Raw genomic sequence first — 26,056 nt, forward strand, 5'->3', positions numbered from 1 at the left:
GACACTTTAACTGGCGGTGAGCGCTGGGACTGAAAAATCCTTGAACCTCTGGCAGGTGGATTAATTGGTTTACTCAATGTTATTTCACCAGGGACTTCTCAAAACAATTTCAGACATTAGAATGTCTTGCGAACATGTCGCCGACCTAAGGGGCAAAGCAATCTAGTTGATAGCTAAAAATACATTCTGTAATATGGACCATCGAAGGACGGAGTAATGTTGAGCAGCTCTCACTGTCATCACACTGACAATTATGAATGATATTTCCACTTGTTGTTTCTGTCATTTGTTTGTAGCTGTTATTATAATAACAACCCTATGATCGTTAACCCGCTGCAGAGTGGCGTTTTTACATCATGGTTGTTAAATTGATTTATCAAATGGCATTTTACCAACTCAGAGGGTGGGGGGGGGGCCTGCGTAGTACAGGTTCTCATTTCCTAGATCTATGGCCCCCATGTACACACTCAAACACACACACGCACACACAAACACACACACACACACACGCTGCATTAGCACCCAGCTGGTCTATTTATCATCAGCCGCACTTACTGTGGTGGCCTCCCTGCTAATGCTAGCGTTGCCTTTTTTGCACCTACCATTAAATGGAAAGTCCCCCCGTTAGTGCCACACTTTGATTAATTGTTAGTTTGGTCAGTGGGGAACATTGTCCATGGATAATATGAGGCTACACCTGCAGCTGCATTGTTTAGTAACATCCTGACTGCACCGTTTGTGTGTAAAACCCTATTAACTGGTCTCAAATAGACGTTTAAAGTAATAAGTAGTGTGTGTGTGTGTGTGTGTGTATGCACTGTTGCATAAACATGTTCATTGTGTTGTTTGGTGATATTTATGCTGCTCCTGTTCTTTTTTTAAAGCTATACCATATGAAATGTTGAGCTACAGCAAATACCCTCAGATTTCACTTCTACCTACGTTGCTTAACTACCTGATTTCACCTTGTTGCTAAGCAGTTACCAGACACCATTGCGATCTACTGATGCTAAATATAGAAAATAGCTGAAATGCTCATTGACAATGAATAGAAGGAGATCCCTTGTATTCCCATATATAAGTACAGATTGTATGTGATGATAAAGTGTGTTCATGGTTGCTGATATTCCTTCCTCTCTTTTTTTCTCTCACTTCAGGAATCTTCATACTCATTTGCACTGAAATGCCTTATCAGCCTTTCCACTGTTATATTGCTTGGTCTTATAATAATGTACCATGCCCGGGAAATCCAGGTGAGTCTGCCACAGAAAAAAATACTTTTTATCTAATTTATTATACCAACATGATAATGATGGTAGCAATAATCATTATAATGAGGAATAACTGAGCCAAAGTGAAAATAGTTTTGTATTATTTGTATTGTGTACGGTTTGGCCATCTGTCCCATTTTTGTGAACAAGATATCTCAAGGGGGAATTTCTTCTAATTTGGTGCAACCATTCACTTGGACTCAAAGATGAACTAATTAGATTCTGATTAGTCACTGGGACCTTACACACAACGCTTTTGGTCTCAGAAACACCTTGTGGGGAATGTCTCAAATTTGGCAATTATGTTCATTTAGACTCACAGTTGAAATGATCAGATTTGAGTGGGTCAAGGTCACTGACCTCACACATGTTTTAAGCCAATTGAACATGATATCTCAAGTATTCCTGTAGATAATTTCTTCAAAATTTGACCAGTTGTCCCTTGGACCTGATTCGATTTCAGTGGTCAAAGGTCAAAGGTTGCAGTGACACATTTATGTGTATTGAAACTGCACAGGTCGGCAGAGGTTTACAACTACACAGCAGTAATTCTGGTTAATGTCACATATTATGGTACACAAATGGATCTTACACATGTGAATGCATGCTTGATTGAGTGTTTTTTTTTTGCACAAAATTACTATGTTTAATGATTAGTCACTAACAATTACTGTTGTCCACGTTCGTTCATAGTAATACATTTTCTCTTCTCATTTTATGTTTTTGTTGTTCAGTTTGGTTTGAAGTTATTCTGGATTACATCCAATATTTAGCATTTAGTGTTCTTTATCTGTTTGGTCTCAGCTGCATCAAAGTTATCACATTTTACTGCTACAAGTTATACAAAACTGAACAAGCTGACTCCCAACCCAATTTTAGCATGACCTCTGAGGACCTTGGTTAGAATTTCAAAATACCTGGCTCCCAACGAAAATCTGAATGTGGCTGTAGAGGAAATAAAAAGAAGTTCTAATGCAAGTTGTGTTTTGTTTGTCTTTTCTCAGCTGTTTATGGTCGACAATGGTGCGGATGATTGGAGGATAGCCATGACGTATGAGCGGATCTTCTTCATTGTGCTAGAGCTGCTGGTGTGTGCCATCCATCCCATACCAGGCCAGTACGTGTTCACCTGGACGGCGCGGCTGGCCTTCACCTACACGCCATCGGTGGCGGACGCTGACGTGGACATCATCCTCTCCATCCCCATGTTCCTGAGACTCTACCTGATCGGCAGGGTCATGTTACTCCACAGCAAGCTGTTCACGGACGCCTCGTCTCGCAGCATCGGCGCCCTCAACAAGATCAACTTCAACACACGCTTTGTCATGAAGACCCTCATGACCATCTGTCCAGGAACTGTCCTGCTGGTTTTCAGTATATCCTCCTGGATCATTGCTGCATGGACTGTGCGCGTCTGCGAGAGGTAAACACAGGGTTGTCAATAATGGCCGAATAATGGATGATATGGAAACACTAAATCTTGGATACACAATCACACGTTGTGGATTACTAGACACCTTTTCCTGCTTCACACTTGTCACTGTTTTGTCCTGCGTCTCAGTGTTACCTTGTTTTCTGTCACTCATCTACACTGGTGTGAAATCATCAGGATAGGTTACATGTCGATACTATACACATGTGGTACAGGAAGGCAAACACAGACGCGCCCACTTACTACTCCGCTAAGTGTTTAAAAACACCCTTATCTTCGTTTCGTTAGCTCAGCAATCGCTCCACGTCTTCCCGTTCATACGTTTCTACTGCTATTTTAGATGTCTTGTCCATAATTCATGAGTGTCTAATTGTTTGTTTGCTGAGTGGTTTGTTTTGATAATGCAGAGCAGCCCCCAGGATCCCCTAACCCGTTTTCTCCCCAAAACTGCGCATCGGGCTTCGTCTCAAGGGGGCAGCAATGATTCTCACTGAAAATGAAAGAGGCAGGGAGAAATGAAAAGCTTTTTTTTTCTTTCTCGTTTGGCATTTGCATAGGGAAATGAGACATTAATGCCAGCTTTGATGTTTTAAAGTCATTTTTGCATAGTTGGGGTGGGGAAGGGGACTTGAGTAGGGTGGGTGGAGTGGAAGATCTATACCAGCAGTTCTTGTCAGGCCTGATATGCTACTGTACATGTGCAGCACTGTGGAAGTTAAGCCTCGGCTCAGAGGAAGGCTTTGCTCTCAGTCTCTCAGCCAGGACCTTACCACAAATGCTCAGCGTCCTTCTGCAGTTCGCCTCGCCTGCTTTTACTAAGTACCTCCCCTCCCTTCCTGCGCCTCTCCTCTTTACTACCCCACTCCCCCCATGTTAACACCTGTCACTAACTTAACCGCCCTCGCACGTTCAACCCCGGATCTTTTCCAACCCTCAGTACCTCTTAACAGTTGACCAGTTGGTTTGACCCTCACTGGGGGAACCCTACCAGCTGATCTTTGACAGCAGCTCCACTGGAACACAGTGGCAGGGCAGTGAGGTGTAACAGACATCAGAAGTCTCCCTTAACTTGATATTTACATCTGTTGAAAACAACACAATGGCCGCTAACAGTTTGAATACTGGCCTCATCCATACTACTATGTTTTCGTATAAAAATGCATTAAATCTGCCGAATACGTTTTAGAGTTTTAGAGCAGCTAAACCTGGGATGCTTGGAAATGATTTCCCTGTTTTAGCTTCAGTCTGGGGCTGCGTTTTAGTCTGGATGGGCACAACCACTTGCTGATTGGGTCTTTTCAGTCACGATGTAGCCTTCACTGATTGTTCATGCTCTTATATCATGACCCCCTTTCAGAGGAAAACAATCATCACCAGCCTCGGCTACCAGTGTAGAACACAACATGGATAATCAATCACATTAAAATTAAATTCTGCTTTTTACAATATTACAACTGTTTACATGTAGGAGACAAGCTGTTATTTGAACAATTTTTGTACCCCTGCACCTGTGCATGTGAGTGGTCCTGTGATATAACTTTCAGGCATTTTATCATGGACGAGAAAAAAACAAAACTCTTAAGCAGACAGAGATTGTTTTAGTTTGAAAACGCTGTTTGAAAACGTAGTAGTACGGATGTAGCCTCAGTTGTGTCTCTGAGGTAATGGCTACACTCTTATTATTAACAACCTCCAACATGAAATAGGCTGGTGCCATGGTTTGGTCTTAAGTAACTCATTTTCTAAAACATGAACTCCACACTGGATAACTGACCACTAAGTCCATAGTATGCTGGTGTCAGTTTGGAAATCTGAATGTATACACATGATTAGACTAGAACCACAGAAATCTAGCAGAGCCGTGGTACATTTGTTTGCACACACACACACACACACACACACACACACACACACACACACACACACTTCCATGAGCAGTGCATGCTGTTATTCTTTTAGTTTCAGAAGAACAGCAGGGTGGATATGTGTTTGTGTGTGCTACTATGGATAGGTGCCAGCATGCACATGTAGGTATGTGTGCGTGCATGTGTGTGTGTGTTTGTATAATGTTTTGTTGTACTTTCTATTTCCCCACTATGCTGCTCCATAGGGATACCATGTGAGTCCTCGTTCTCTAGCCGTGGAAAAAAACAACTTACCATTTTGCACCGAGCTGGCGCCACTGCTGTCCCGAGTCGGGTTTGGAGGGTGGGGGGGTTGATTGCGGGGAGAAGGGGTGGCCCCTCTAAAACAATTAACCGTTGAGCCTTTCCAAACTCAGTATGGCAAAGGAGGATCAGGTAGGCCCTTTTCTTGGCATGAAAGCGGCACCTACCTTATGCTAAGAAAACAGGGTTTACTGACTATAGGAGATCAGCAGAGACCAACGGTGTGAGCAGCACTTTGAAGCAAGCGTCTCTTTGCTAACTGTTGTGTGTTAGGCTGCAGGGACTGGAGGAGGTGGTGGAGGAGGAAGAGGAGGAAATCTGTGCTAAAATGGAGCAGCTCCTTCAAGTCACCTTCACGTGTCTGCCAGAGGGCAATTTGTCTTTTCTAATTTTTTCTCTCCCTCTCCTTATGCAATTGTTATAGATCTATATTTTACAAAAAGTCCTTTTAGCAGCAGCTCCAAAGATTTGCTGAGGAGCAAGAGCCTTTCTGTTCTTTGTGTTCACACATTACCATCCCATTATGTGTCCCCCTTCACAAAATTAATTGAACAGTGTTGTAGTGTTTTTTCCCACAGACTTCTGTTGCTTCTCCTGCAAAGAATTTGCTCTAGAAATGGTCTCCTGTAGACAAACGAAGGTCTGAGTGTCCAAGGAGAGGACAGACGCAATGTAATGTAATCTTGGTCTGGGCTGTGTCTCAGTATCTAGCTCAGCGTGATTTTGGTCGGCAACTATATAGTATAGAGTGCTACACAGTTCAAAGCTATGGAGGTAAATGAGGGCATTGCTTTCCATTGCTGTACAGTTTCTTAAATGGAGACACTCTTGAAGAAGGAGTTTGTTGTGCACTGAAAGCAGTGTCTCCAGTTTTTGTTTACATCTATGAAGCGAATGTCCTCATCCCCCTTCATCCCCTCCTCTCGTAAACATCGAAACAGCATGAGAGTTTTAATGTTTACTTCAACCAATCTCATCATATCAAGGAAAAAATTAAAAGGTGGGGGAAAAAGAGGCGCTTGTTTCCAAAAGTGCTGTGTGTGATTTTTTTGTATCTTCTTTTAAATGCGCCGTAACACTATCACGGCTCCTGAGCCAATCGAAAGGCAGCACGATGTGAGATTGGACGAGCACGGAGTCCACCTGGAAAATGCCTAGATGGGGGGAATGAAAGACACAAGCAGGGGGACAGAGAGGGATGGAGGGGTGGAGGGAGGGAGAAGCTGGGGGAATATTTCAGTGGAGAGATTTTGGTCACTGGGTCTCTTTCCCTTCTTTATGGACACAGACCATCTTCAGAGCTAACCCACCTAGGCTAAGCTCCTTAACTTAGCTCTTTTGGTTTGGTCTGAGGCGGCTGTGGCTGAGGGGGTAAAGCATAGTCAGTGGCTCAAATCCCAATGCCGAAGTTTCCTTTGACAAGATGCTGAACCCCCCAAAAATAACTCCCCATTGATGCTAATAGTAAGTCACCTTGGATAAAATCCTCAGCTAAATGACATGTGATGTAATGTAAATGGTTTCTCCCTCAGTAACATAAGAGTCCCTCCCTCTCTCTCTTACTCCTGACTGATGGTTTGCAGATCTCTTACCCATCTAACGTGGCATGCCTTACAGTTTCTCCTCATCTTTCCCTACTACTGATTCCCTTTACCTTCTCCTTATCCATAAGAAGCCACTCAGGCCAGTACTCAGTTACACACTTGCATGCATGCCTTGCCTGCCTACTTGGTTTCTTGCTCCTTTTATCTCTTTAACTGTTATCTAATATCTCTTCCTCTCCCGCTCTAACTCTGTCACCTGAAACAAAACGCTGTTTGGAGGCGATGTGAAACTGATGTTTCTCACCTCGCTCTCTCTCCAGTGAAGACCCCATAGGCTATGCTAAAAAAGAGAGTTTTGCAGGCCTTCCATAGTCGGCTACACCTACACCCAAGGTTTGACGTCCAGATTGTATCATCGTCTAAAAACAATGCCAAACAAGAAACGACTGTCCGAACATCTAACTAGAGAAATACACAACAGGGCAACTTGAACGTTCTCACACCAACCACAGGTTTACATCAAATATTTAAGTTGATTTTACAGTTATGCTTATAACTGAAAACCAACTGATTAATTACTGAAAAGAATCTGACTGTGTTGATGTTCCTTTTAGTAAACTCACATGTATACTATGAACTGTCTGTATAGATGCACTCCGCCACTCACTGTCAAACTAAGTGCCTTCAATACCTTTTACCTCCATCTTATCTTTGAAAATGAGCTTCTCCTCAACAAAGACTAATGGATCTTATGCAAATGGTTGTGACTTCAAGGACAGGGGGATTCTCTATGGTTTGATGACTTGATCCGATAACATGACTTTAGACTATGCAGGCGTAGTATTGATTGCAGCCTATAGCAAAGTCATACACTGAGCCCACAAAGCACGTTAATGATTGTGAAAGTGATAAATGTACCAGTTGCCCCATCAGATTACATTGTAACTACTGCTGCTGAGTCCTGGCTGCCAATGGAGGCAATTTACTTGACTGATTCCAAAAGTTTTTGTAAGTACATGTATAGACTTAGGGCCTAGGTTGAAAAATATCATATTTCCCTTTTACTATATGCAAGCTGAGAATCCCCAAGATGTCACACGATGTATTGGTGGGTCTGGGGAATGGACAAATAGATCATATAAAAGAAGTCAAACTCTGGACTTATTTTATACTTTAAGTCTTAAAACACTTGGTTCCACATGTGCTTTGTTACACACTGCTAACTAAATCAGTGCTATAAAACCTTTATGCCCCAATAGTTTACCTGACGCTGTAAGGAAGTTATTGAAATGTGAAAACATTAAATAGTTAAGGCAGGTTTTAAAAGGGGCATGTTGAGGAGCCAGTTGGTAAACTAACAGGTAGCTAGCACAATCTTGTGGGCAGTAATACAGCAAACAATATAATTTGAGAATATTGGAAAAAATGAAATAAGAATGTTAGATGGACTGGCAGTGGAGGTGGAGTAGTGGTGAACCAAAATGTCACCTGAAGGTTGGATGGTTTTTAAATAAGTAAACTTGAACATACCTACTACAATGAGCACATTTTTCAAACTGACATGGGGGCTATTGCAACCTCATTTTCAGTTTAAAGACGAGCACGGGTGTCACAGGTGAGGTTTTTAGGCGTCTCCAGCCTAATTCCGTGGAAATTTCAAATAGAGTACTTGCTGTCTGATAACCTCACAGACATAACCACTCTCCAGCCTTGAAACATTGAGATTAAGGGCTTTTGTGAGTGATACTTTCTGTGTGGAGGCCTTGTAGATTAAGGGCATACACAGCAGGTCATAGAAGGGGCCTAACTGAAGGGCCCTGCTTAAATATAAAAGATGTGTCACCAAACTTTGTCAGTGGCTTGCATTAGCTATCTTTTACTTCCTTGTATCAGAGTGACTTGCAGGAAATCTCAGTAGTTACACTCCTGTGGTGTTGGTGCAGTCTTTGGATGTTCAATTAGTCAGGATTAGATTCACAAACATACACTCTACATCATTTCTTGCAGCTGAAGCCTGAGAGTTTGCCTCGCTGCCAAAACTGCAAGTCAGCAAATCAAAGCAGTTCTTAACTTGTGGATTCACTCGGTTGTTTGACAACATGTGCATTGGACGTAGCTCATTATTAAAATGCAGTCATCTTGCAATTGTCTTTTAATTGCGGAACAGCTTGTGAGACTGCTGCTCCACCATGTTTGATTTGCAGATGGGGTTGTCACTGTGACTTTGAGCACCTCAACTGATCAAGTGTGTTTTAAGAATTCATTCATTGTTTCACTCAGGCATAAAGCCAAGAGATGAGGATGGCTGCAGATACACTTTCTGTCCTCTGCATGCATATTTAAAAAGCTCTGTGATGCTGTACTTTGGCACAATGGTGCTTTGAGCTAAATGCTAATGCCGGGATGTCACCATGCCCTCAAAGACAGTGAGCGTCATCTTGTTTGAGCGTGTTCGCATGCTTATCAGGGTTAATGCTCACTCATACTGCCTTCACGTATGAAATGAGATGCATCCATTTCAAACGATGTACACATACTTCCATTTAACCTTTATGTTTGCATGGTTGTTAAGCCATATCCACTAGAGGGCAACACAGAGTTTAGTTATTGATGAGAACAAACATGCCGATGGTGGAGGACGTTGTGATAACGTACCTCATAAGAAAGAGGCAAAGCAGCTGATGTCTCTGTGACTTGGCAAAAATGGTGCGCCATTGTTGAAATTTCTTCATCATGTCTTACGATGTCTCTCTTGAACTATTAGCTACACTGCCCCCACATGATTTTTGGTGGTATTGCTCTGTTTTATTTGTATCGGACAAAATAAACGCATATTTGGACGGAAGGAATCAATTTCCATACGTATCAAATGTTGAGCAATAATTAGCCTTTAGAGTAAGCATTGGTTATGTCAAAAGTTTTGCAGGTGTTTAGACATAAATTAAAATCACAGAAAGTAGCAGGAAATCACTGGGAATTTTGACCTTATGATGGCGCTAGATGAGAAGTGTAGGCAATATAGTAATTCATCCTGAGGGGAACATTCATTTGTGTTCTAAATTGTATTGCTAGCCTTCCAGTAGTTTGGACATTTAACTTAAAATAGAAAATTTGAAGATGTGCAGGTGAGTGTCAAATTTCATGGCATTTAATTTAACAGTGTAACTGACAGCGCTGTTCCCAAACCATGCTGCCAGTGTGACTAATAACAACTTTCACACTACATTCAAATTCAAATGTAACTTTTAGATAGTACTTCTGGCTTAATTCCAACACATTTGTGGAAAATGTTCTGCAAATAAAATAACACCTATTGATTTAGCACAGTGTGACCAAGTTGTATATTCTTTTTATTTCTTGGAAACACATTACAAAATGCACATATTGTAAACTCGCCCATTGATTTTATACATGCAAAGTCCACTTTGAATGTGCTGCTGCGTGCTTGCTTGCTTTGCATATTGGCTGCGCTGTAAAAAAAACACTGTGGGGTTTGCACTTTTTTAATTAGGTCATCATCACTGTTGAATCTGCTCATGTTTACTGCAACCAACACACTCCCCGAGGAGCATCCCAACATATTTGTCCCCAAGTTGTCTCAGCCTGCGCTCAAATTCATTTATATCAACAAGACCTGCACTCATGTAAAATCTTTTAAATTTGTTACCGTGATATTGAAATGCAGGGTGAAGAGGGGAAGTGCTGTTACTCCAAGCAGGCGATAGCTGCAGAATTTTTAATGTGAGCAGCTGACCAGGGGTGGCTGTGGCTGAGGGGTAGTGTGGTTGTCCTCCAACCAAGAAGTTGGCAGTTTGATCCCCAGTCTTCCCCATCTGCATGCAAGTCTCCTTGGGAAAGATGCTGAACCAAATTGCCCCTCATACAAAAAGAGTGCTGCTAATAGGTGCACTGTATGAATGTGTGTGTGAATGGGAGAATGGAAAACTGTACTGTAAGGCGCTTTGAGTGACTAAAAAAGCCTTGTATAAACATACCATTTACCATTCAAACCATCTACCAGTGATGGAGAGCAGAAACAGAAGTCAGGATGAGGCTCTCCCAAGTTTTGATTCATCCTTTTTTTCCTACTTCTTATCAGATGTGTATTTTGGTTACACAAAACACTTACATCTGTGTGGTGCCTCGGTCAGCTCTCTTCTTAGGAGGCAGTCCGTGTCTCATTATATCCAAACTAAGGCAGAGAGTGTTTTTAGTGGTTTTACACAACAACAAGCTAAGGTTGCGTAGGCCCCTTAGTCTTTTACTTCCTCTGTTAAAGAGAGAGCTGCAAGCCCCCGCCCCTGATTTTCACAGTGAAGTGTTAAATCACTAACAAATAGTGCTATGGTGCTTTTTCTCATACAAGCATTTTTTTTACTTAAATTTTGAAAAGGATGCTCTATGTTAGAAACATTTTAACAGCCCCCTCAGTCACTTGATCATGGCACCAGGCCTGATAATAAGTATTTAAGGTGACACTTCCATCTTTAAACTAATGACTGAGAAGAACTTGGCACCTCATTGAAAAGCATTGAAGCTAGAGGCAGTTATGTTGTATTCATTGTATTAATTATCAAGTACTGCATGAACAAAGGCTATTGTAATTTGATATTAGTTTTCTATCAAATATTTCAAATGTTATTGGTGTTTTTTTTGTGTGTGTGCGCACACAGAGGGAAGTGTGTGGCACATTGGATTCATCATTACCATTCTGTGTGTTCAGAGCTTGTGTTTCAGATTGGGCTGCACGGCTGAAAAATTGACTGGCTGGGAATCGTTTATTAGTTCACATAAACAGAAAACACTTTTACCTTTTCTTAACGTGCAGGGCTGAACTCGATCATTTGAAGAGTAGAAAGAGGCAACTCGTACCTAGTTATTGTGGTTGACCTGTTAGGTTGCAGTTTTAGCCATGGACACGTTACCTTACTGGTCTTACATTGTGTAAAGTTTGCTGTGCTCCTCTGACCCACCACAGACAGAAAGTGTCAGGGCTCATTTCGGAATAAACGACATTATCATTTTATACATCACTGGATAAATAGTGTAGTTTCTGAAACATTTGACCAGGGTTGCCAGGTTTATGCTTTCACTGCAGATTGTGTGTCAGAGAATTTAACAGTGGGGGATAAAACTGTCTGTTCTGGACTCTATATACCTCTTGTCCTGGAATTGGTTGAAAGTGGTGCCAGCTCTTCTCCATGCTATTCCAAAACTTGACACAGTATATTGAGAGCCTTAAAATGCTATTGATCAGCTCCCCATTTCAGCCTCTGTCTCTGTTCCCGTATTGCTGTCTTCTGCTCTAAACCACCATAGAAAATGATTGGAATACGTGCATTCACTATTGAAATGTGTGCGTTAAAAGAATTATTGCCACATTAGAAAAATGAAAATATAATTCAAGAGAGCGCCTTCTCGTGATAACGAACAATGCCTACTGTGTCAACGTCAGGCATATTTACGGGTTAGGTTTACTACAGAGAGAAGGCCACTGTAACACTTTGTTAACTGTGCTGAAGGCTGCAGCACATCTCTGCCTGCCTCCAAGACATGACTCACTCTCTGGATACCTTGATGACAAGATGAATGAAATTAACATAGTAGTCACTTGTAATTACAATATTTAGCCAGCTGATCAAGTTGAGCCCCCCGGCAGCTATCAAAGGGCAGCTGCTGAAGTGTTGGGATGCAGGTAAAAGAGACAGGGGTGTCAAATTCAATGAGCTTCTCCCTCTGTTGATCATCCAGTCCTACCCCTCTGTTTGAGAATGAAAGCCCCGTCTGAGAAGACGTACAATCCCCCTCCACCTGGTGTTAACTGCGGAATTTGTCCGAGGTGGATCCCCCAGGTTTGCCCAGCGCTCCCCTGCTCTCAATATACTGGCTGTTGTAGCATGCAGGTTGCAGATACTTTTGATTCCTGCATGGTGTTGTACAGACTGCTTCTCTGCATGTCATTTAAGAAGCTTGAATCCCACAGACTGCACACGTTTCTTTTTGTCACTCTGAGGGAAGAGAAGTGGTCAGAGTTGTTTTTTTACCCCCGACTTTGAGCATGAAAAGGAACTCAGGAGTGGGAGTTTTAAGACCTGCAGAAGGCATGATTTTATGATATTGAATAACAATGACCTGTCTTGGAGGAGAAGAAGGAGCAGACATCGCCACAAAACCACCCACCAAGGAGTTTTTTTTCTTTCTGGTGGAAAGAGAAACTTTCATCGCCTGGCCCTGAGTGTTCCAGTCTGTACACGTGCACTAATTAGAAGTGATAGCTCCAGCCATTTTAAGTCCAAATGCTGGGTCACTGCTGGATAGTTCAAAGTTGTTAACAATTCTTGATTGGCCCAATGAGAATCCCCTTTAGACAAGCCTCAACAAAATCCCAAGAAATTACACTCCATCTTCTTTGTCTTGTCAGACGGATGTTTCTGAGATGTTGTCTCAACGTGTTTAATGAATATTTGATTCTAACTCCAAAATTAAATCTTATCTGATCTCCTCCTAGACAGCCCATTGGGAATAATCAGGCGAGTTGAATGAGGGTGGGTGGATGAGGCAGATTTGTCTCTGTGATGGATTTTTTTTTGTCATGCTGCAAAAGGTATGGGAATGTCATCATCAATCCAGCTTTGCACAGTGTGTTTTTTTTTTTTTTATGGAAATAGCTTTGCATACGCACAGCCAGCCTTTGGACTGACAATTCAAGCATGGCTGTCAAGCTATTTTCAGCAAGCAACATGTTTGAAGTGATGATTTGCATTGCCAAACCTTTTTTCCCTGTTGGGGCAGCGTAAACTCTGCAACAAATCGTGACCAATAAGCCAATTCTTAGTTGGATTTAACGCAGCGGTGTGTGCATTTGTGGATGCACTGACATAACAATTGTTGGGTTGTCACATTCAAATCAAGTCTGACCTGCGGAGCTCTTTATCCAGTCACTTACAGCGACGTGGCTCGTCTCTTTGTCATTTGAAACGTTCTCTGAAAATTCAAATTTCTTTGCTAATGTAAACAAGTGAATGTGAAACATGTGGTTCTGATCTCTCAGTTTGAAATCATTGCATCAAACTCTTTAACAGCCAGTATTTGCTTTTTATTTCCTGCCTCTCATTTTAATTTTTTTACCCATTCAACACATCTCTCCATTAAACTGTCTCACATATAAAAATGACTTAAAGGCAAATAGACATGAAGTGTAGCCTCCACTGAATGTATTATTTTCTTCAGTTTACTTCCTCAGAATGGACTTTGTTGCTTTAAAATCGGGTGTAACACCCTGCGCCATGAATTCTTCTTCCTCCACGATCTTCACTTCCTCCACCCACCACCTCTGTTTGGTTCACACAGCACCACGTCATCCTCCAGCATGCTGGCATTCACCGAAACTTGTGCAGTCTCTCTCTGACTGTGTGTCCCCCACTTCTGCTTATCTATCTATCATCACCTCAGGTATCATGACAAACAGGAAGTGACCAGTAACTTCCTGGGAGCCATGTGGCTCATCTCGATTACCTTCCTCTCCATTGGCTACGGGGACATGGTACCGCACACGTACTGTGGGAAAGGCGTGTGTCTGCTTACAGGGATTATGGTGGGTCCCTCTCCTCCTCGCTCACACAAATGCACGACATTCTCACAGGATGAAACCTCAGCTTATATGCCACTCTCTACACACACTCCATGTACACACAAAACAAGAACACAACTTTCCGTTCATTCTTTGTGTACATTTAAAGATATTCTAAATATGTGAAGATTTTAAACAGTTAGTCATGTCTTCAAGAGGATGTATTATAAATCTTCAATTTGTATTGGATGTCAATTTCATTTTTGTATCAATGCAGTAATGATAACAAATCTAAGGCGGAGTATTAGGCCCCTATTAAAGGCAGAATTCTTCATTTTGAAAAAAATGTAGTAGTATTATAAGAATAAAGTTGTAAATGAGAAGACAGTCATAATATTACAAGAATAAAGTTGTGATTTAACAAGAGACAAGTTAAAATATTACAAGAACAAAATTGAAATTTTATGAGAAAACATTTCACATCATTCACAGTTCTGGAGTTCTGGATCCAAAATCTTGAAACATTCAAATTGTTTTTGAGAAACTACAAAACCCTTTTGAATATTACTCAGATGTAACAACTATAACTTTACAGTCGACCAGGACCAAACATTTCCTCCTACACAAAAGAGTCAACTTCCTCCAAATCTGTGGTTCTCTCTTCCAAATAGACACAGTTTCTTGCTCAATAAGCCCCAGTACTTATGATAATATGCTGCTGATGAGCCAAAATATTCAGTATTTGTTATTAGTAATAACTTTACTGAAGTATAACATTTAACCATGTTCTCCATTATACCACAGGCACAAGGCAGATCCTCTGAAATTTCCCTTTAAAAAGACAAATAGCCTAAAATTATACTTTTCCCCTTTAAATAAATACTCTGTCATAAAATCACTTCCTGGCTCACACACAACATATTTCTGTGTGTTTGACCACGTCTTTGTGCAACAGGGAGCCGGTTGCACTGCGCTGGTGGTTGCAGTTGTAGCCAGGAAGCTGGAGCTGACCAAGGCCGAGAAGCACGTCCACAACTTCATGATGGACACACAACTCTGCAAACGAGTGAGTCACTGCATGTTCCTGCATTCTGAGGGAATGATATGCTACAGTTTTTATCACTACAAGGTCCTGTCACAATTGTCTGCACATGGATACTCTACGTGTTGTTATAAGTTCAACCACATTAGCCTTCTTTGTTGGTGGGTCTGAGTAGAGACCTAAAGAAGTGTAATAAACCAAGACCTCTACAGTGAGCTATACAGGAAACCCAAGATAAAAAAGAAAATCTAAAACTAAATCCACTGTAACTTTCACATGATCTGAAAGGAGATGAAAATGTTGATACAACATAAATTAAAAACCCACCTCTTTAGTCTGGCTTTTATAATTTTGTGGTTAAATATTTATATATTTTACTTATATTTTATTTGATTGTTATTATTTACATTTCTCTGTTGGTTCTACTAAACTTTTAGTGTTGATTATGTATATTTTATAATCTTACCTTATTTTCTTGATAGTATCCTATGTTTTGTCAATCAACTGTGATGCTCTTCGAATTCCATTTGATTTGTTTGAAAGGTGCTATATAAATAAATTGATTGATTGATTGAACTGTCCCGAGCCAAAATCTTCTGCTTAGAAAAGCAAGATTAATTAGAAAACCTAGTTTGAAACTCTTCAGACTCTTATCTCTGTTATCCAGTTAATTATCTTGTAATTTCTTCGACTTATTTTCGACCTATTTGAGCTCCTGACTCCTGATTTAGGGAGCTGACTTTGTACAGGGTGTCATTCCTGAAAATCTCCTATAATGATAAAAATTTACATTTATCATTATTTATATGTCCTGTATTAATACTATTATATTATATTGTCAGGACTGTTAACTCTCCCTCAGTTTAGGGTCTTCTGTCACAACTTTATACACTTTAATAACAGGTGTGTAGACTGGAATATATATAATCTACAACTCTTACTGCCTTTTTGTTTTGTTTCATTTCTCACTTTCTTTTTTAGAGTGAATATTGTCATTCATTTCCTGTTGTGTTTCATGGCATGGAATTGTTACAGCGTATGTGACCTTACAATGTCTTTGCAGTGTTAGCATTTAATCTCGTCTTCAACCCTGCCTCACAGGTAAAGAACACAGCTGCCAATGTACTCAGGGAAACATGGCTCATCTACAAACACACCAAGTTGGTCAAAAAGATAGATCACGCCAAGGTGCGGAAACACCAGCGCAAGTTTCTCCAAGCCATTCACCAGTAAGTCCTGCACTGCTTTTGTTTTCTTTCTCTGTGAATCTGATGTAACATAAACGTCGGACAGAAAAATGAGTTGTTCATCAGCAACCACCGAGGAGCATTTCTCTTAAAGAACGCAAACTACAATATGTTATTGAAAACATGTATTAAGATGTTCAGCCCATGTGACAGTCTTTAATCTTTCATGTTATTTGTGGGATGAACTATTTGATCTGTTGTTAATAGTTGTGTTTCTATTAAATGAATTAAATATTGTAGTACCTCTAAGTATTTGGTAGTAACACCTCTGGTGTTTGTTACAATCTACTCCATGATTACAATTTCTTTGATTGTTATGCCCACAATCACACATGTACATACACACACACACACTTCGATCTAGTGTAATGGTCCTCCCTCTCCCCCCTCCCCGTCCCCCTCTCCCTCCGACCCCCTCTGACCCCGTGCTTACAGTGACAAGTGTAATGGTTCCACTCGTTTCGTGAATGTTGTGAGGTTAAAACTCTGTACTGTGTTCTGTCTTTGTTTTGCTCTATCACCGCAGAGCTCAGAAGTAAGTTGAGTCTTCTATGTATCCTCCTCCTACTGTTTCCTCAACATCCTCCTACTCCTCCTCTCTCCATGTCTGCGTTTGACATGCATGAACAAAAAAAAAAAAGCGTATGTTACCACAAAAGAAAAGAAAGAAAGTTCTGGATGCTGGATTGTTTTGAGTTATTATTTAACTTCTGTTTTACTTCAGTGTTCCATTTACTCCCCTCTCCCTCCCATACCCCCTCGAACGGAATGAAACAGACACAAGCATCAACATTTTGCCACCAGTGTCAGTAGATGTTGAGGGTTGTCTGGAGAGAACGTGTGAAAGGAAAAAAAAAAAGCATCTTGCGCAGAATGAGCTTGAAGCTTTGTTGGCCTGGCCAGCGGTTCATGATCATCTACAGTGTACTGTACACATGATTAATATAGCTGCTCTGGAGGCTATATTAACCTCCATCAACAGAACTCATCCTGCACTCCTGATGGTCTTTGTGATGATGTGAACACACACACTGTAATGTACTGTAGTTCCACTGGAGTTGAAATGTCTGCTGTTCTTTTCATATTGATTTTTGCTTTATATTCCATTTCTTACATGAGATCAAACACCAAAACTTGCACGTGACATTGACGACATAGCACAAAACATTTAGGTTGTAGGTTTAAAATCACACAAATAATATTTTACACTAATAAGTGGCACTTTTAACTTTTAGCCCCAATTCCTCGACAGTTATAAGGGATAAGGGAGGCCGAACAAACACACACACACAGCTGAGACGGTTTCCCACAGCGATGGAGCCATAAGCGAGCTGTCTCACTCTGCTCTGATATACTGATTTGCACATGAATAAATGCCCTTGAATGTCATCCTGTCTCATAATTTGCCAAACAGGGAAATTCTTCCTCTCACCCACCCAGATGACGGCTGTGTGATGCCGCCGCTAAACAATGCCACATTACTCACATTCAGCGTTAGCAGTTCATACGGCGCCATAATGTATTTGATTAGAGATAAGGAGGCACAATGTTGAGGCATCGTAAAAATACTTCCAATGTGTCATTGCGCAAGTTATATGAGATGTCTATGTTGCAGTGTGTTCAACGGTGTCATTAGACGGTTTATTTCTGGCAAGCTTCATCTTTTATCTGCTGCATTAGAACACACAAACACACGCAAGCACACACACACACACACACACTCACACACAAAGGGCAGCACTCAAAGACACATTTCATTGTGCACAGTCACTCACAGTCACTGCACGCTTACTGAATGACCGGTGTGTATTTATATAAAGTCCCACCACTGAGCTGTGTGCAGCACCGACAAAGGGCATGTCATCTTTTTTCCATTTTTTAATGTCTTACTTTTGGGTGGAACGACATGCGAATGTTTTAATTTTAAACATGAATTTTGAGGTTTTCTTCTGTGGAAGCATTTTACGTTCTTGCTGGAAAAAGAAAACATGTTTTTTCATTGGAATTTGTAGTTTTTTTGGCATTATATCGAGACTTTGTTCCTCCTATTTAAAAACAGATTCTTTTTAGGTTGTAACAAGATAATCTCTTTGTATCAAGGCTGCAGTGAAAAGTAATTGCTGCTGAAAGCCTCGCACCGTTATCAGGAAAAGATCTTGTCATAAAAAGACTCATAAATTGAATCTTTTTTTTGAGTGTAGTATGCTTCCACAATTTTGCATGTTTTGGTTTTTATTGCATTGACGGAGACCATGAATGCCTCTATATATATATACATATATACTCATTATGTATATACATATAGATATGTAAATTGCATACATTTATGATGCATGCAGGCTGTCTCTTCACCATGTCATCAGTGAGAGAGCACTCCTGATAAACAATATGTCGTTCTTCCTCCTCCTTTCTTCCCTGTCGGCCTCCTCTGTCCCCTCATAACCCCAAACAACTTCTCTCTCTCTCTCTCTATGCTCCTCTCCTCTCCTCCACCCCCCCTTCACCTTATTCCGCTCTTCCTTGCCTCCTCCCTCTCAATCTATTTCCTCCTTCCCCCTCCTCCTTTTGCCTTTGTCAGACTGCGCAGTGTAAAGATGGAGCAGAGGAAACTCAATGATCAGGCCAACACCTTGGTGGACCTGGCAAAGGTAAGTCTGTCTCACCTCAAAGAATTCAACATACCATTATATCTGTCTGAATGACTGAAATCTGTGTCTTTAGCAGGTGTAATTGGTGTCACGTTGGTGTCACGTATAATCAGATGTATATTATGAAATTGTCCTGTAAACAAATGTAAGCAAAATTAAGACGTAACGGTGGAGTTAGTTCCCGTCCTGTGCATGAGCACGAATACCCTTGGAACAGTGTTGTGGTGTTTGTGGTCCAGCTTTCTTTCCATCCCAAACACAGACCAGGGATGTGTGTTTAGATGTCGGCTCCTTTAGGCAAGACTTTCTATTTTCTTTGAAGCTCAACCTGTAACTAAAGTATCACTTTAGTCCATTTTATATTCACTGTTTTCCTTCTTTGAGACCTAATTTGTCCTTTTACTTCCCCATTAAAAATTTTCAAAGGTGAATTTGAAAGTATTTGAGACCTGCATTCATATTGCTCTCTTCTTCCTCACTTTTATCACATTACTGCATTTCTTGGCAAGTTACAGTTACCAACATAAAAGTATTGGCACCACTGTGTATCACATGTATCTGTATCAAGTGGCCATACCGTTGAAGTTGCCAAATCAGAGTGCTTATGTAAATATGATCTTTAAGGTTTCGGGTATGTCAAATGTCAGTGAAAATATACATCATTATAGAAGATTTCTAGAATACTTGAAGTGTTCCATAGCGTCTCAGACTGTGTTGGTGATGAACATGGCAGGAAATTGTCTGGGCCAGATGGCAAAATGCTCAGAACACTCAAAGGGTTATGTCAAGGTGTTGTATAACTTCCACTGTGAAAATCACATGTTTACAGCTCATCGACACCAACGTTGGTTTTTATAACCAAAAGCTTTCGAATCTCTTTTTCTTGACAAATTGACATTTTTGTTGGTGTCTTCTTTGTATTTGTCTTCTCTTTTTCATACTGAGATATTTGTTTTCCTTCAATTAAGGATCCATTTCATGCTAAAAAACATCATCAAATTGCTCCCTCGCTAGCCGTGATTTTTTAAAAAAACATTTTCCTGATCTATTCTCATATGGGCTCACTCCCAATGAATACACTCATGGCTCAGCAGCTTGTGTCCGGCTGTATGGACGTCAGATGACCCACCAGCTCGGAGCGGGGGGGGGGGGGTTCAAAGGGACGTGCATGACCGCAATCTCATTTGATGTGGATGACATTTGCACTCCAGTGTGTATTTTAAAAGGTTCTAAGGCCAATTCCTTTAATGTGTGTTTACTTGCCCTTACGCTGCTTGATGGTCAGATCCATCTGTGTTCACCCTTCACTTGTTCAATGCCACTTTCTTGAGCCTTATAAAGAAGTAAACCTTTGATTTCTGTCCTATAAACATAACAATCATTTAATTTAGGATGGTATGAAAATGTTTTGCGGCTTCCATTTAACTGTACTCTCATTAAAATGCTTGTCACATTAAACTCACAATGTCGTCAAAAAGAATAGAATAGAATAGAATGTAGTACATTGTGTTTTATAATACATAAAACTGTCAAAGAATTGCATATACAGTAGTGTAGCACATATATTAACATCGAACCCACTGCATCTACAGCTTGAACAATAAATGCCTGAGTAATAAAGACACTTTTCATTACGTGAATGAGTTGTGTCAAGCAAATACATTAAGCGCTGAAGACCTTCTCTGGCTATAAATGGACCGGAGAAGCTGCTTGTTAAATCAGTGGGAAGATAAAATCTTTGCTGACTAGCTGAAACTGCTCCCCTGCACACTGCTTCCTGTCATTATTTCTTCCTCTTCAGGCTGAGTAAGTTAGATTTTTAATGTCTGCTTATGTAATCCACAATGAACTATTACATGAAAGTTTCCTGAGCATACTGTATCTTTGGTTAATTCCATTCCTTGCATCTCTCCATGTGGATATTAAGTTGTAAAACTGCTTTTCTTGTCTTGTTGTCCTCTAAGCACATTTTCTTTCTCTCCTCCATTAGACCCAGAATGTGATGTACGACCTGGTGTCAGAGCTGCAGGAGCGTAGTGAGGAGCTGGACAAGCGCATCGGCACATTGGAGGACAAGCTGGACTCGGTGACGGGCAGCCTGCAGGCGCTGCCCTGCCTCATCTCCCAAGCCATAACCCAGCAGCAGCAGGACTTCCTGGACGGCTTTGTTCACCGCTTTCGGCCCGCCTCGCTAGCCTCCGAGCGCTCTGAACGCTCAGAGAGATCCTGGACTTCCACCGCCCGCAGAAGGCGCTCGCCCTCCACAGCACCACACACCTCCTCAGATAGTGGATAACCTTGACGAATCACCTCTGAGCCCCTCTTTACCAAACCAACTTGTCACCATATTCTGTCCCATCTAAAGCCGTCCCTGTAACCGCTGGAGAGTCCATATCTGGACGAATAAAGAAACCCAAATCTTGACACCTGACCAGATCTTTGACCCTACTCAATTCCTCTCACCCATCCCCACCTATCCCTTCGCGCCTTCCTCCGCAATCAACATCAAACCCAAAATCCAATTCCTCTGTGACTGGGCCTCTCAGCGCAGGACTGGATCAGAGCTACTCCAAAAGAACAAAGAACGGCAAATGAAGACTTAAACCAAGTAAAAACACAAATGCATCCAAAAACAGAAAAAGAGAAAAAAAAATAAAAAATGACTGAAAAACCGAGATAAAGTAGAGATATGGTTTATGTTTTAGCCATTGTATGGCTGTTCAAGTTAGCTTTTTTGTAAAAGCCCTTGTATAGTTAAAAAATGACTGAGTTCAGGGTCGCTGGGGTGAGAGCTGGCTATCACACCGGAGAGTCCTTAACCATGAGGGGGGAAGTTGGTCTGTGGAGCTGAGGGCCTCGGCTCGCCTGCTGGCCCTCCCAGGCCATGGAGGACATCAGTCCACCCATCTGTCCATCTATGTGTTTGTCCGGTTAGGGGAGCCAGACAAACCATTGGATTTCCCTTTCTAAAGACAAGTGTCATGGATTCTTTCCCAAAGGTTAGGGTGGAAGTTTAGGAGAGGCTGGGAAAGCTCTGACTTCTCGTCAGTGTTTGAAAATACACTTGGGGGGGATGGGAAACTGCTACACAGAAGAGCAAAGGGGACACATATGGCATTACTACTGGGTAGGAAAAATTTACACAATTGCCAACTTCAAGGTTACAGCTTCCTTGTTCTTACCAAGGAAAAAATGAGAGCGACTATCTTTTTTAGTTACATATTGACATGTGATTTTTCAGTGCCTGAATGTATAAATAGTAGAGGGTTATTTAATTACTAATTTCAGAGCTTTTTTACGATGTTAACAGTCTGAATACAGCATTGCATTCCTTTTTCAGATACATTCCTCTCCAAAAATTGAAAGAAAATGTCTTAATGTAATGCATAGCATTGCCTCCATTACATATACACTATTTCTACTAACACCATGAGAAACAAAAAGTGTTCAGAGAGAAAGCGAAAGTGAGACAGACTGAGAGAATAGTTATGAGTGTTTGTCAGAGAACAAGTTCACTTTTAGCTCAATGCTGCAAACTCATGCACACAACAGTGAAATACAGTATATAGTAGTCTACCTTTCTTGCCACCACTAATTAGAGCTTCCTGTGGTCTTCAGTTAACGGCATGGCTTGAGGTCTGCTGGTACACACTGCCACACAGGCACATATCAGCGGATGAACTGAGGAACCATTGCTGCCCCTTTGCATGGTTCTGTGCAAAATATGGAACACTCTTTCTAGGATGGCTTGATGATTTTCATGATTTTTATTTTTATTGCTTTTACTTTTGTTTGTTGCATTTCGTTCTTTTGTCATTTTTACTACAATTTCCCTTTTTCTAAATTAAGATACCTAAGAGTTTTTTTTGAGTTGCAGAACCTAAAGAGTTGCAGTAACGTGATTCTGTAATGCATTCCCTGTTTGATATATGAGGTAAAGAAGAATCAATACGACAAAAGAATCCTGGACGGCTACAAATAAAAGTGCTGACGAAACTTTGATGGTTACATAACAGTGAATTGTTCCCTCAGCAAGTTATTAGGAAGAGTTTTGACATTTTTGGGACACATGCCTGTCCACTTTCTAGCTAAGAGAGATAGAACAGTTCTAATCTCTGAGGTAAACATGCAGCTACTGCTCACAACCCATTAGCTTAGCATAGCTGGAAAAGGGGAAGAAGCTCTGCTGTCTCTCTCCAACATTAGCACACATATTATATCTTAGCTATTTAATCTGTACAAAAACTAAGATTGTAGACTGATATAAACTGTGTGCAGGTTAAACAAATCTATAATAACGTGTCAGTAAATTATTTTCTCTCTTTATGCTAAGCTAAGATAGCTGGCTGCTAAGGGTAGCTTTATATTTACCATACAGATCGAGATCGATAGATTGTGCATATAGATGAACCACATGTCTCTACTTCCTCCCAGTTTCCAGAAATTAAGCAAAAGTATTGTGAATACAAACGCTGCCAATTTGTGCAAATTATCCCATTGGGAGCTGGAGTCTAGTGATCGGGGGATTTATCCTCAGAATCAATGTCAAGTGGATACATGCACTTGACCAATCATGAGTGGGGCTCAACTGTCAATCATGAGCTTGAACAGATATCAGTGTGATAAGAACAACCTAAAATGACAGAAACCGTATTGAAAAAGATGTAATGTATGCTTTGACTATTCATTTTGTCAACCACTAACATGAAAGATGTTGGTGACTTAGGAGCAATTATGACCTACACTGCAGCTAGCCACCAGGGGGCGATCAAGTCATTTTGGCTTCACTTTACGGGATTAATCATGTCGTTCATCTTTATATACAGTTTATTGTGAAGGCTCGGTATCAATCGTCTTTTTGCAAATGGATTCCTAAAATGGCAAATTATCTACATGTCAGGCTTGTTTCAAAATGACACTGAAATACATGAACTGTGACATAGAAGACATTTTAACATTTGAAATTTCAAAAGCATGGAATTTGATTCATCCTAGAGTTGTAATGACTAGAACATTTCCGATCTTTTTTTAGAGAACCTATGAAAAGCAGATCAGGAAGTCAGCGGGTTAGCGGGCTAGCATGCTGTCCTAAAGTAGTTTGAATGGTAGATAATCCCAAATGGCTGTTAGTGCTAAAAAAACATTTTTTTATGACCTTAAGCTGACAGGCAAATAGAATCATTATTTTTTGGATCTTAATTATTCCGAGCTGCTTTGGGAACAGTCAGGTCCAAGTCGAAGCCTGTGAGACAGATCGACTTCGCCCCCCCACAGCTTCTGGACTGGACAGAGAGCACTTCATTTAAAAACACACTGAGTTTGCTACAAGTGGAACCTAATCAAGCATGAATATTAGCTTTTTTTCATTTCAACTTGAGTTGATGAAGCATGACTTTTTACTTCCCTGCCATGCACCTCTCGTGCTGCATCCCACCCTCCCAGTATGAGGGGATCTATCATGCCATTAGAGGCTCCGTTTCAATCAGTGTCATCCAATGAGTCAGCACGGCTAATGGAAGACTATCTGATTACGACCTCACCTGCCTGTTCTTATCTAAGGTTTCCACCTCTTCATATCAGAGCTTCAGCCTCTTGTTTGTCATCTGTCATCATTAAGAACATCAGCCACACCCCCTCCCACACACGGACACAAAATGGCCCGCAGCAAAGACATTTGATTGGTTCAAAAGGAAAAAAACACACTGAGAAAAGGAAGAAGCAGGGGAACCCTTAGGTCTTATTCCATGTTGCACTCAGCGTGTAGTATTCAGTTACACTCCTTGATGCTGGGGTGTCCAGGTAACAGTGTTGATACTTCATCCTTCATCAGGCAACAGGAAAGAGTGAAAAAAAGAAAGAGCCATCGCTCATTTACTGACAGACATCTGTTTTGGCTCAGGGGGGCTGTGAACAGCAAGGGTTGGTGTCCTGTAAATATGACCTCATTGTAGATGTCGCCAAGTAAACGGGACAAATGGTGAACCGCAGGGGTAAAGGTGGCCGGATGCAATGCACAGCATGTTACAGGTATATGCAGCAGAAAACCTTGAAAGGTTAAAACTGAAGGGTTTGAAATTCTGGCAAATTAAAAGATAATGTTTTATCAGTTTCACAGGTTTTTTTCTTCTTCTCTTCCTCTGATGGAGGTTTGATCAGGTTCTGATATTTAGTTTTCTCTTTGTTTTCTTCAGTCCTTATCCTGTCACTAACAAAGACCTGCCAAAACACCATTCCAATATTTAATAGTGACCCACTAGAAAATAAAAAACACACAGTATTTTGTAATGAAGTGAGGGACATTCATGATGTTATTCTGATGATGGTAGATGAGTCAAAGTGAAAAACCCAGAGTCTTTTATTATCCAGAAAACGTAGGCTTTCCTCATAGAGCAGGCATCAGAATAACCTTCCACTGAACAATAACAGAGTGAAAACCCCCCAAAAAGTGAAGAAATGTAACCCAACCATTGTTCTGTGTACACTGCCACATGATGCATAATGTACGTAGTAGCACTGGAATAAATCAACTTTTAATGGATGGCAAATGGGTTTAACATATTCTCTGTAAACTGTTTCGCTGTTCCTTCATTTTGCAGGTGAACTTTTGTCCTAGCAAGGAGAGACACCAAGGTGAAATCATTAAAGACTATCTTCAGCTATGACCGTCGCTCGCTTCTTTTGTATTGGCAGAAAATCCTTCCTCGTGTTCTGTTGCATCCACTGAGGAGCTACGGTGGCCGAGACGTCTCACACAAAAGCGTTGACCACACAACAGAAACACAACAACGAGTGTGTTTCTGTTGCGTTGTTCCATGAGAGGTCGCTTGTGAAAACTCGGTCAAGCCAGTTACAGCTTGAAATTTGATTTGTTTTATTGTCAACATCCATTGACACTCACTTCCGTTGTGATTGGGTTCCTGTTGTGTGCCTTTTGTAGTCGTGTTGTCACTTTTATATTTGTGTTGTGGCTTTTGTAGTAATCAGTTCCATAATTGCGCTTTTGTGAAACGTTTCGGTCAACGTAAGGTGGTTATGTTTTCACCCCTGTCTGTTTGTTTGTGAAGAAGATTGCACAAAAACTACTTATTGTATTATCACGAAACTTGGTGGAATGATGTGGTATAGGTCAGGGAA

At 41.0% G+C, this 26,056-nt stretch overlaps 1 protein-coding gene across 3 annotated transcripts in view; it reads left to right on the forward strand.

Moving 5' to 3' along the window:
• Positions 1-25,581, forward strand: part of kcnn1a (potassium intermediate/small conductance calcium-activated channel, subfamily N, member 1a) — a 48,608-nt gene extending 23,027 nt beyond the window's left edge. For 2 of the 3 annotated variants that reach the window (XM_069511918.1, XM_069511920.1), the window contains exons 3-9: positions 1,158-1,253; positions 2,276-2,694; positions 13,868-14,009; positions 14,941-15,051; positions 16,129-16,256; positions 18,853-18,922; positions 20,913-25,581. In XM_069511918.1, coding sequence (XP_069368019.1) covers positions 1,158-1,253; positions 2,276-2,694; positions 13,868-14,009; positions 14,941-15,051; positions 16,129-16,256; positions 18,853-18,922; positions 20,913-21,218 — 1,272 coding nt within the window. In that variant the 3' untranslated portion in view covers positions 21,219-25,581. Of the gene's footprint in view, positions 1-1,157; positions 1,254-2,275; positions 2,695-13,867; positions 14,010-14,940; positions 15,052-16,128; positions 16,257-16,709; positions 16,810-18,852; positions 18,923-20,912 lie in introns of all 3 variants that reach the window. The other variant, XM_069511919.1, reaches the window with a different exon arrangement.
• The last annotated feature ends 475 nt before the right edge of the window (positions 25,582-26,056 follow it).

This window comes from Paralichthys olivaceus, chromosome 16 (genome assembly GCF_024713975.1).
Source record: "Paralichthys olivaceus isolate ysfri-2021 chromosome 16, ASM2471397v2, whole genome shotgun sequence".
Lineage (NCBI taxonomy): Eukaryota > Metazoa > Chordata > Actinopteri > Pleuronectiformes > Paralichthyidae > Paralichthys > Paralichthys olivaceus.